We start from the raw sequence: 12,816 nt of genomic DNA, 5'->3' as shown, positions 1-12,816 counted from the left end.
ACACGACGAAAAAGGAGAAGAAACGGGGAAACTCTAGAGACAGACGGACAGACTAAATACCGTGACCAACAAAACACAGGATAAAGGGGAAATGTACGACCACCAGGACGCAGCTAGCACGGACTATTACCTTAAGGGGTGTGCCGTTCGCCGGACTCCATTCCGCACAGGCCCCAAAGATCCTGTGGGGGAGGCTTTGAAAGCGGCTTCGGAATGGAGTCGCCGGCTCCAGCTCCTGCCTGGCGCTGTTCCGGATCCTTTAGCGGAGGAGTCGACTCGGGAATCGAGTAGTTGCGCCAGCAGGAGTCGAAAGAGTCGGCGGAAGAACCGTGCTGGAGTTCCCCCCTCGCTGGAGGATTACCCCCTCAGGTCCGGGGAAATTTTTGGGGGGGCGTTAAGGGTAGGGGCTGTTAGCCTCACCTCCGGAGCTATGAGGTCTGAGGCTAACAGGGGCGCACCTCGAGGTGATCTAATGGGTGCGCCTGTGAAACCCCCTAAACCCTTTACAGCTCCAGCGCGAGCCCGGCGAGCAGCACAGACTCCTGTCTTAGTTAACGCGGCGCCTTCAGCCGCGCCTGTCCTCGAGAGCGCGGCGCGCGCCTCTCCAGTCTTCGTGGACGACGTCGCAGATTCATCTGCCTCCGTGGACGACGTCGCACGTTCTCCTGTCTTCGTGAGCGCGACGCGCGCCTCTCCTGTCTTCGTAATCGCGACACCCGCCTCTCCTGCCTCCGTGGACGACGTCGCTGCAGGTTCCCCTGCCTCCGTGGACGTCGTCGCTGCAGGTTCCCCTGCCTCCGTGGACGACGTCGCTGCAGGTTCCCCTGCCTCCGTGGACGACGTCGCTGCAGGTTCCCCTGCCTCCGTGGACGACGTCGCTGCAGGTTCCCCTGCCTCCGTGGACGACGTCGCTGCAGGTTCCCCTGCCTCCGTGGACGACGTCGCTGCAGGTTCCCCTGCCTCCGTGGACGACGTCGCTGCAGGTTCCCCTGCCTCCGAGGACGACGTCGCTGCAGGTTCCCCTGCCTCCGAGGACGACGTCGCAGGTTCCCCTGCCTCCGAGGACGACGTCGCAGGTTCCCCTGCCTCCGAGGAGGACGTCGCAGGTTCCCCTGCCTCCGAGGAGGACGTCGCAGGTTCCCCTGCCTCCGAGGAGGACGTCGTAGGTTCCCCTGCCTCCGAGGAGGACGTCGCAGGTTCCCCTGCCCCCGTGGACGTTGCTGCGGGGCTTCCTGTGTCGGTGATGGCGGCACCCGCCGCTCCTGTGTCGGTGATGGCGGCACCCGCCGCTCCAGTGTCGGTGATGGCGGCACCCGCCGCTCCAGTGTCGGTGATGGCGGCACCCGCCGCTCCAGTCCCCGTGATGGCGGCACCCGCCGCTCCAGTGTCGGTGATGGCGGCACCCGCCGCTCCAGTCCCCGTGATGGCGGCACCCGCCGCTCCAGTCCCCGTGATGGCGGCACCCGCCGCTCCAGTCCCCGTGATGGCGGCACCCGCCACTCCAGTCCCCGTGATGGCGGCACCCGCCGCTCCAGTCCCCGTGATGGCGGCACCCGCCGCTCCAGTCCCCGTGATAGCGGCACCCGCCGCTCCAGTGTCCGTGATGGCGGCACCCGCCGCTCCAGTCCCCGTGATGGCGGCACCCGCCGCTCCAGTCCCCGTGATGGCGGCACCCGCCGCTCCAGTCCCCGTGATGGCGGCACCCGCCGCTCCAGTCCCCGTGATGGCGGCACCCGCCGCTCCAGTCCCCGTGATGGCGGCACCCGCCGCTCCAGTCCCCGTGATGGCGGCACCCGCCGCTCCAGTCCCCGTGATGGCGGCACCCGCCGCTCCAGTGCCCGTGATAGCGGCGCCTGCCGCTCCTGTCCCCGTGACTACGGCGGCGCCTGCCGCTCCTGTCCCCGTGACTACGGCGGCGCCTGCCGCTCCTGTCCCCGTGACTGTGGCTACGGCCTCTCCTGTCCCCGTGACTGTGGCTACGGCCTCTCCTGTCCCCGTGACTGTGGCTACGGCCTCCCCTGTCCATGTCCGTAGGTCGGCCCGAAGGACTTCAGGGCCGATCCCCAGAACTGTGCCCAGGCTGGTTCCTCAGACTGCCCCACAGACATTAGCCAGTCCTGGGCACCCCCCTGTTATTTTGGTTCCCTTGTCTGTCCCTGTCATGGTTCCCGTTTCTGTCCTTGTCCCAGTACCCGTGTCAGCCTTTGTCTCTGTCCCTGTACCTGTTACTGTATTCATGTCTGTCCCCGTAAACGTCTTGGTCCCTGTTCCCCTACCAAGTCCAGTCCAGTCTCCTGTCCTGCCTCATGTCCAGTCCCCTGTTAGTCCTGTCCAGTCCCCGTTTCAACCCTCTGTCTTGTCTCATGTCCAGTCCCCTGTCAGCCCTGTCCAGTCTATGTTTCAACCCCCGGTTCAGTCCCCTGTTAGTCATGTCCAGTCTTCGTATCCGTCCAATGTCCAGTCACCCGTCTTGTCTCCGGTCCAGTCTCTGTTTCAAATCCCTGTCCAGTCTCAAGTCCCGTCTCCGGTCCAGTCTCTGTTTCAACCCTCTGTCTTGTCTCCTGTCCAGTCCCCTGTTAGTCCTGTCCAGTCCCCGTTTCAACCCTCTGTCTTGTCTCCTGTCCAGTCCCCTGTTAGTCCTGTCCAGTCCCCGTTTCAACCCTCTGTCTTGTCTCACGTCCAGTTCCCGTATCCGTCCAATGTCCAGTCACCTGTCTTGTCTCCGGTCCAGTTTCCCTTCCAATCCCCTGTCCAGTCTCCAGTCCCGTCTCCGTTCCAGTCTAGTGTCATGTCACCTGTCCTGTCTTCTGTCCAGTCACGTACCCCTGTCCAGTCTAACGTTCCTATCCTGTCCAGTGTCTTGTCACCAGTCTCTGCTCCCGTCCAGTCCCAGCACCAAGTCATGTCACCTGTCCTGTCTTCTGTCCAGTCACGTACCCCTGTCCAGTCTAACGTTCCTATCCTGTCCAGTGTCTTGTCACCAGTCTCTGCTCCCGTCCAGTCCCAGCACCAAGTTCTGTCACCTGTCCCGTCTTCTGTCCAGTCCCTGTTTCCATCCAGTGTCATGTCCAATGTCAAAAACCCTGTCAAGTCCCATGTGTCCACTCCTGTCCTGTCCAGTCCGTTCTCGTCTCTTGCTGCCCCCCTTTGTCAGTCTCCTGTCATGTCCCATGTCCCGTCTCGTATATTCGGTCCTGTCGTGTCCCCAGCTCCTGTGTCTGTTCCCGTCCTGTCCTGAGTCCTGTCACCTGTTGGTTTGTTGTCCTGTCATGTTTTTCGTGCCCTCTCCTGCGCCAGCTCCTGGGGGGTTTAGGAGTACGCGCCCGGGAGTTGCGCGTTCTTGGGGGGGGCATCTGTCACGCCTTCGTCCTGTCAGTCTGTTGTCCCCGCCATGTGCTTTATTTGCACATGGCTCTGTTTTGTTTATGTTCGAGTCTCCGCCTTTGTTCCGCCTCCTCGTCCATGTCATGTGTTACCCGTCCTCGTTATCTGTCCAGGTGTGTCTCGTTTGTGTGAGTATTTAAGCCCTATTGTGTCACGTCCTGTTTGTCGTACATTTCTCATTTCACATTTCTCATGTCTAGTCGGTCGTGTTTCCTGGTCTGTCCGTCTGTCTCCAGTTTCTCCGTGTTTGTTTTCTTAGTCGTTGTTTCATGTCGCAGTTTCCTTTCCTATCGTTATTTTGTGAACTCTTTAGTCTGTCAGTCCGGTTTGCCCTGTTTAGTTTCCCTAGTTTAATTTAGCCTGCCTTGTTTCCCTGTATGTTTTCGTTCTTTGTTTTGTTATTTCCCTTTATTAAAAAACTGTGTTTTAGCGAGTGCGTCCGCCCTCCTTCTATCCGCCCCTCGCTCCTGACATAGGGGAGGAGCACATGGTCCTTCCACATCTGCACTGTAAGTTTAGCATTTTGCTATACATAGGTCATGTGTAAATACTGTATTTGAAATATTAGTAAATATTTGTAGGAGCTGCTGGAATTTATACTGATATGTAAATCTTTGTTACTGCTCACAGGGCAACTACTCACATTTCTTATTATTTTTCAGAAATGTGGAAAATACTCCACCTCCAGGCAAAAGACAACCCCGTCGGCCCAGTCTGCAACCACCAACATGTAGGGCAGGAGCACATGGTCCTTCCACATCTGCACTGTAAGTTTAGCATTTTGCTATACATAGGTCATCGGTAAATACTGTATTTGAAATATTAGTAAGTATTTGTAGTGACTGTTGGCATGTATATATGTATATTGCTATGTAATATTTGTAACTGCTCAGAACACAATTGCTCACATTTCTTATTATTTTTCAGAAATGTGGAAAATATTCCACCTCCATGCAAAAGACAACGCCGTCGGCCCAGTCTGCAACCACAAACATGTAGGGCGGAAACACATGGTCCTTCCACATCTGCACTGTAAGTTTAGCATTTTGCTATACATAGGTCATGTGTAAATACTGTATTTGAAATATTAGTAAATATTTGTAGGAGCTGCTGGAATTTATACCAATATGTAAATCTTTGTTACTGCTCACAGGGCAACTACTCACATTTCACATTTATTGTTTTTCAGTGTACAGCCACCATCATGGGAAAATGAAGTAGTTGAGGATGTCTGTCCACCACCACTGCGCTTTCTTCCTGCAAGGGAGCCTGGTGTTCAACTGAGGAAAGGGGACTGCTACACACCCCTATCCCTCTTCAAGTTGTTCTTTCCAAAGGATGCTGTGGAAGTCCTCTGCCGGAACACAAACAAGCAAGCTGCAAAGAATATTGCAAGAGGTGCAAAATACAGATGGCTGGACGTTGACGTTGCTGAATTTTACAAGTACATTGGACTCATAATCTACATGTCCATGGTCAATTTGAAGCACATCTCTGACTTCTGGCGTAAAAGCAATATCTTCTCCATCCATTTCCCATCAACAGTGATGTCAAGGGACAGGTACCGGTCAATATCCTGGAACGTACACATGAGTGATCCAGATGAGGACAGACTAAATGATGCCAAGAGGGGAACATCAGAGCATGACAGACTGTTCCGTTGCAAACCTCTGATGAACACAGTACAGAATGCCTGTAAGTCATTCTACCATCCACACAGGAATCTTGCTGTGGATGAACGCATGGTGCCTTGCAGAGGACACAACAGCATGACACAGTACATGAAGGACAAACCTACAAAGTGGGGTTTCAAGTTGTTTGTTCTTGCAGACTCCAGCAATGGTTACACTGTGGACTTCTCTGTGTACACTGGAAAGAACAACTTCCCCACTGGCCAGGGACTCTCTTATGACTCTGTCATGTCCTTGGTTGACAAGAGTTTTTTGGGGTCTGGGTACCATGTGTACATGGATAATTTCTATACAAGCCCAAAGCTTTTTAAAGACTTGTATGCCTGTAAGTTTGGTGCTTGTGGAACATACAGAGAGTCCAGGAAAGACTGCCCTCGTACTACTGTCAATGCCCTAACAAAGAAGTCACCAAGAGGAACTTTCCGCTGGATAAGAGATGGTCCTCTTCTCTTTGTGAAGTGGATGGACACGCGAGAGGTAGCAATTTGCTCTACCATCCACACAGTTTTCAAAGGGGATACAGTTCAAAGGAGAGTAAAATCCAAACTGGGAATCTGGACCACAGAGTTCTTTCCATGCCCAACACCATTGATTGAATACAACAAGTTCATGGGAGGTGTGGATTTGTCAGACCAGCTGATCCAGTATTACACAACTCAGCACAAAACTTTGAAGTGGTACAGAAAACTGTTTCTTCACTTCTTGGACATTGCTGCTACCAATGCCTACATTCTCCACAAACAACTTATGCAGCAGGACAGCCTGACCCACAAGGCATTCATGGAAGAGCTTGTTGAACAGCTGTGTGGTATGGAAAATGAGCCCCCTGCAAAACCAGCCAGTGGTCATCATTTGCCGATTCCTGGGAGTGATGTCACTAGCCAAAGTATGAAAGCTACTGCTGGCCGAAAGACCTGTGCATACTGCAGGAAGCACAGGGAAAAGCAAACAAAAACTCCATGGAAGTGTGAACAGTGTGATGTCTACCTTTGCATGCAGCCAGACAGAAACTGTTTTAGAGACTGGCATCTTTTGTTGAACTGATTCATACATATATACACACACAAGGATATGTATCTATCTATCAGTATGACTATATTTAGTATATTATCACTATCTTTACATTTATTTTGCCAGTTATTTATTTTTTTATTTTTATTGCTTGTTTAGTTCTTTTTTTTTGCAATAAACTGTGATAAACTGTGACTATCTGCCTCTGGTCTCTTCTCTTTTGACAGCTGTGGCGGTGACAGCTAATGGGCCATTCATTAGGCAGTGGGGTGGGGACCTCGCACCTCGGTTTTCGCACCTATCTTCATACATATGCAATGTAGGAGCCAGTGACTGAGAAAAACAGAGTGTCACCTCACATTTGTTATGTCCTAAGTATAAAATTACATACAATTTATGAAAAGTAGAATCAGCAGTGTGTTGCCAAGACCCGTGTTCACAAAGTTTTGACCTCAAAGGTCCCGGTGAGAAATGTTTAGAAGGTGTTTTTTCACAGTATATCAGCACTTCTGAAAACAGGTTTTTGGAAAGTCTAAGTTTAGAGTAAATTTAATCAAAATATAGATGTATGACACTCTTACTGATTCAACATTGTTGTTGCAGAGATAGTTCTGAAAAATGCATGTGTAACACTTTGAGAAAAAATAATTTCAGATGCGTACAATTTGTAAAACAATCAAGGCATGTCAGACTACACCAGAGTGTCTGAAAACCCCTCAGACTCCAGGGGGTTAAAACCAACAAATTATCAACGTCTATTGATGTTAGAATGGCAGGTTGAACTGACGTTAAAATTCAGACGTTTATCAGACGTTGGGATTTGGTCGCCATACCTTACAGCTTAATGTTGGTAATTTACGTCAATTTGACATCAGGATGTGACGTTTGGAAGATGTTGGATTTTGGTTGCATAACATCACTACTTAAAACCAACAAATTATCAACGTCTATTGATGTTAAAATGGCAAGTTGAACTGACGTTAAAATTCAGACGTTGGGATTTGGTCACCATACCTTACAGCTTAATGTTGGTAATTTACGTCAATTTGACATCAGGATGTGATGTTTGGAAGATGTTGGATTTTGGTTACATAACATCACTACTTAAAACCAACAAATTATCAACGTCTATTGATGTTAGAATGGCAAGTTGAACTGACATTAAAATTCAGACGTTAATCAGACGTTGGGATTTGGTCACCATACCTTACAGCTTAATGTTGGTAATTTACGTCAATTTGACATCAGGATGTGACGTTTGGAAGATGTTGGATTTTGGTTACATAACATCACTACTTAAAACCAACAAATTATCAACGTCTATTGATGTTAGAATGGCAGGTTGAACTGACGTTAAAATTCAGACGTTGGGATTTGGTCACCATACCTTACAGCTTAATGTTGGTAATTTACGTCAATTTGACATCAGGATGTGATGTTTGGAAGATGTTGGATTTTGGTTGCATAACATCACTACTTAAAACCAACAAATTATCAACGTCTATTGATATTAAAATGGCAAGTTGAACTGACGTTAACATTCAGACGTTGGGATTTGGTCACCATACCTTACAGCTTAATGTTGGTAATTTACGTCAATTTGACATCAAGGTGTGACGTTTGGAAGATGTTGGATTTTGGTTACATAACATCACTACTTAAAACCAACAAATTATCAACGTCTATTGATGTTAGAATGGCAGGTTGAACTGACGTTAAAATTCAGACGTTGGGATTTGGTCACCATACCTTACAGCTTAATGTTGGTAATTACGTCAATTTGAAATCAGGATGTGATGTTTGGAAGATGTTGGATTTTGGTTGCATAACATCACTACTTAAAACCAACAAATTATCAACGTCTATTGATGTTAAAATGGCAAGTTGAACTGACGTTAAAATTCAGACGTTGGGATTTGGTCACCATACCTTACAGCTTAATGTTGGTAATTTACGTCAATTTGACATCAGGATGTGATGTTTGGAAGATGTTGGATTTTGGTTACATAACATCACTACTTAAAACCAACAAATTATCAACGTCTATTGATGTTAGAATGGCAGGTTGAACTGACGTTAAAATTCAGACGTTTATCAGACGTTGGGATTTGGTCACCATACCTTACAGCTTAATGTTGGTAATTTACGTCAATATGACATCAGGATGTGATGTTTGGAAGATGTTGGATTTTGGTTACATAACATCACTACTTAAAACCAACAAATTATCAACGTCTATTGATGTTAGAATGGCAGGTTGAACTGACGTTAAAATTCAGACGTTGGGATTTGGTCACCATACCTTACAGCTTAATGTTGGTAATTTACGTCAATTTGACATCAGGATGTGATGTTTGGAAGATGTTGGATTTTGGTTGCATAACATCACTACTTAAAACCAACAAATTATCAACGTCTATTGATGTTAAAATGGCAAGTTGAACTGACGTTAAAATTCAGACGTTGGGATTTGGTCACCATACCTTACAGCTTAATGTTGGTAATTTACGTCAATTTGACATCAGGATGTGATGTTTGGAAGATGTTGGATTTTGGTTACATAACATCACTACTTAAAACCAACAAATTATCAACGTCTATTGATGTTAGAATGGCAAGTTGAACTGACGTTAAAATTCAGACGTTAATCAGACGTTGGGATTTGGTCACCATACCTTACAGCTTAATGTTGGTAATTTACGTCAATTTGACATCAGGATGTGACGTTTGGAATATGTTGGATTTTGGTTACATAACATCACTACTTAAAACCAACAAATTATCAACGTCTATTGATGTTAGAATGGCAGGTTGAACTGACGTTAAAATTCAGACGTTGGGATTTGGTCACCATACCTTACAGCTTAATGTTGGTAATTTACGTCAATTTGACATCAGGATGTGATGTTTGGAAGATGTTGGATTTTGGTTGCATAACATCACTACTTAAAACCAACAAATTATCAACGTCTATTGATGTTAAAATGGCAAGTTGAACTGACGTTAACATTCAGACGTTGGGATTTGGTCACCATACCTTACAGCTTAATGTTGGTAATTTACGTCAATTTGACATCAAGGTGTGACGTTTGGAAGATGTTGGATTTTGGTTACATAACATCACTACTTAAAACCAACAAATTATCAACGTCTATTGATGTTAGAATGGCAGGTTGAACTGACGTTAAAATTCAGACGTTTATCAGACGTTGGGATTTGGTCACCATACCTTACAGCTTAATGTTGGTAATTTACGTCAATTTGAAATCAGGATGTGATGTTTGGAAGATGTTGGATTTTGGTTACATAACATCACTACTTAAAACCAACAAATTATCAATGTCTATTGATGTTAGAATGGCAAGTTGAACTGACGTTAAAATTCAGACGTTAATCAGACGTTGGGATTTGGTCACCGTACCTTACAGCTTAATGTTGGTAATTTACGTCAATTTGACATCAGGATGTGACGTTTGGAAGATGTTGGATTTTGGTTACATAACATCACTACTTAAAACCAACAAATTATCAACGTCTATTGATGTTAGAATGGCAGGTTGAACTGACGTTAAAATTCAGACGTTGGGATTTGGTCACCATACCTTACAGCTTAATGTTGGTAATTTACGTCAATTTGACATCAGGATGTGATGTTTGGAAGATGTTGGATTTTGGTTGCATAACATCACTACTTAAAACCAACAAATTATCAACGTCTATTGATGTTAAAATGGCAAGTTGAACTGACGTTAAAATTCAGACGTTGGGATTTGGTCACCATACCTTACAGCTTAATGTTGGTAATTTACGTCAATTTGACATCAGGGTGTGACGTTTGGAAGATGTTGGATTTTGGTTACATAACATCACTACTTAAAACCAACAAATTATCAACGTCTATTGATGTTAGAATGGCAGGTTGAACTGACGTTAAAATTCAGACGTTTATCAGACGTTGGGATTTGGTCACCATACCTTACAGCTTAATGTTGGTAATTTACGTCAATTTGACATCAGGATGTGACGTTTGGAAGATGTTGGATTTTGGTTGCATAACATCACTACTTAAAACCAACAAATTATCAACGTCTATTGATGTTAAAATGGCAAGTTGAACTGACGTTAAAATTCAGACGTTGGGATTTGGTCACCATACCTTACAGCTTAATGTTGGTAATTTACGTCAATTTGACATCAGGATGTGATGTTTGGAAGATGTTGGATTTTGGTTACATAACATCACTACTTAAAACCAACAAATTATCAACGTCTATTGATGTTAGAATGGCAAGTTGAACTGACATTAAAATTCAGACGTTAATCAGACGTTGGGATTTGGTCACCATACCTTACAGCTTAATGTTGGTAATTTACGTCAATTTGACATCAGGATGTGACGTTTGGAAGATGTTGGATTTTGGTTACATAACATCACTACTTAAAACCAACAAATTATCAATGTCTATTGATGTTAGAATGGCAGGTTGAACTGACGTTAAAATTCAGACGTTTATCAGACGTTGGGATTTGGTCACCATACCTTACAGCTTAATGTTGGTAATTTACGTCAATTTGACATCAGGATGTGATGTTTGGAAGATGTTGGATTTTGGTTGCATAACATCACTACTTAAAACCAACAAATTATCAACGTCTATTGATGTTAAAATGGCAAGTTGAACTGACGTTAAAATTCAGACGTTGGGATTTGGTCACCATACCTTACAGCTTAATGTTGGTAATTTACGTCAATTTGACATCAGGATGTGACGTTTGGAAGATGTTGGATTTTGGTTGCATAACATCACTACTTAAAACCAACAAATTATCAACGTCTATTGATGTTAAAATGGCAAGTTGAACTGACGTTAAAATTCAGACGTTGGGATTTGGTCACCATACCTTACAGCTTAATGTTGGTAATTTACGTCAATTTGACATCAGGATGTGATGTTTGGAAGATGTTGGATTTTGGTTACATAACATCACTACTTAAAACCAACAAATTATCAACGTCTATTGATGTTAGAATGGCAAGTTGAACTGACGTTAAAATTCAGACGTTAATCAGACGTTGGGATTTGGTCACCATACCTTACAGCTTAATGTTGGTAATTTACGTCAATTTGACATCAGGATGTGACGTTTGGAATATGTTGGATTTTGGTTACATAACATCACTACTTAAAACCAACAAATTATCAACGTCTATTGATGTTAGAATGGCAGGTTGAACTGACGTTAAAATTCAGACGTTGGGATTTGGTCACCATACCTTACAGCTTAATGTTGGTAATTTACGTCAATTTGACATCAGGATGTGATGTTTGGAAGATGTTGGATTTTGGTTGCATAACATCACTACTTAAAACCAACAAATTATCAACGTCTATTGATGTTAAAATGGCAAGTTGAACTGACGTTAACATTCAGACGTTGGGATTTGGTCACCATACCTTACAGCTTAATGTTGGTAATTTACGTCAATTTGACATCAAGGTGTGACGTTTGGAAGATGTTGGATTTTGGTTACATAACATCACTACTTAAAACCAACAAATTATCAACGTCTATTGATGTTAGAATGGCAGGTTGAACTGACGTTAAAATTCAGACGTTTATCAGACGTTGGGATTTGGTCACCATACCTTACAGCTTAATGTTGGTAATTTACGTCAATTTGACATCAGGATGTGACGTTTGGAAGATGTTGGATTTTGGTTGCATAACATCACTACTTAAAACCAACAAATTATCAACGTCTATTGATGTTAAAATGGCAAGTTGAACTGACGTTAAAATTCAGACGTTGGGATTTGGTCACCATACCTTACAGCTTAATGTTGGTAATTTACGTCAATTTGACATCAGGATGTGACGTTTGGAAGATGTTGGATTTTGGTTACATAACATCACTACTTAAAACCAACAAATTATCAACGTCTATTGATGTTAGAATGGCAGGTTGAACTGACGTTAAAATCCAGACGTTTATAAGACGTTGGGATTTGGTCACCATACCTTACAGCTTAATGTTGGTAATTTACGTCAATTTGACATCAGGATGTGATGTTTGGAAGATGTTGGATTTTGGTTACATAACATCACTACTTAAAACCAACAAATTATCAACGTCTATTGATGTTAGAATGGCAGGTTGAACTGACGTTAAAATTCAGACGTTTATCAGACGTTGGGATTTGGTCACCATACCTTACAGCTTAATGTTGGTAATTTACGTCAATTTGACATCAGGATGTGATGTTTGGAAGATGTTGGATTTTGGTTACATAACATCACTACTTAAAACCAACAAATTATCAACGTCTATTGATGTTAAAATGGCAAGTTGAACTGACGTTAACATTCAGACGTTGGGATTTGGTCACCATACCTTACAGCTTAATGTTGGTAATTTACGTCAATTTGACATCAAGGTGTGACGTTTGGAAGATGTTGGATTTTGGTTACATAACATCACTACTTAAAACCAACAAATTATCAACGTCTATTGATGTTAGAATGGCAGGTTGAACTGACGTTAAAATTCAGACGTTTATCAGACGTTGGGATTTGGTCACCATACCTTACAGCTTAATGTTGGTAATTTACGTCAATTTGACATCAGGATGTGATGTTTGGAAGATGTTGGATTTTGGTTGCATAACATCACTACTTAAAACCAACAAATTATCAACGTCTATTGATGTTAAAATGGCAAGTTGAACTG

General features: G+C 44.4%; 1 protein-coding gene across 1 annotated transcript; it reads left to right on the top strand.

The window, feature by feature from the left end:
- Positions 1–472: 472 nt before the first annotated feature.
- On the top strand, positions 473–6,275 carry LOC136695033 (piggyBac transposable element-derived protein 4-like). The gene is made up of 6 exons (XM_066668849.1): positions 473–785; positions 3,585–3,600; positions 3,861–3,893; positions 4,047–4,151; positions 4,312–4,416; positions 4,574–6,275. Exons 1-6 carry the CDS (start codon positions 473–475, stop codon positions 6,117–6,119), a joined length of 2,118 nt encoding a protein of 705 aa, XP_066524946.1. The 3' UTR covers positions 6,120–6,275.
- The last annotated feature ends 6,541 nt before the right edge of the window (positions 6,276–12,816 follow it).

The sequence above is a fragment of the Hoplias malabaricus genome, chromosome 4, assembly GCF_029633855.1.
Source record: "Hoplias malabaricus isolate fHopMal1 chromosome 4, fHopMal1.hap1, whole genome shotgun sequence".
NCBI classification, from domain to species: domain Eukaryota; kingdom Metazoa; phylum Chordata; class Actinopteri; order Characiformes; family Erythrinidae; genus Hoplias; species Hoplias malabaricus.
Note: the sequence above shows the minus strand (reverse complement) of the source record. Positions and strands in the feature narration are given on the sequence as shown.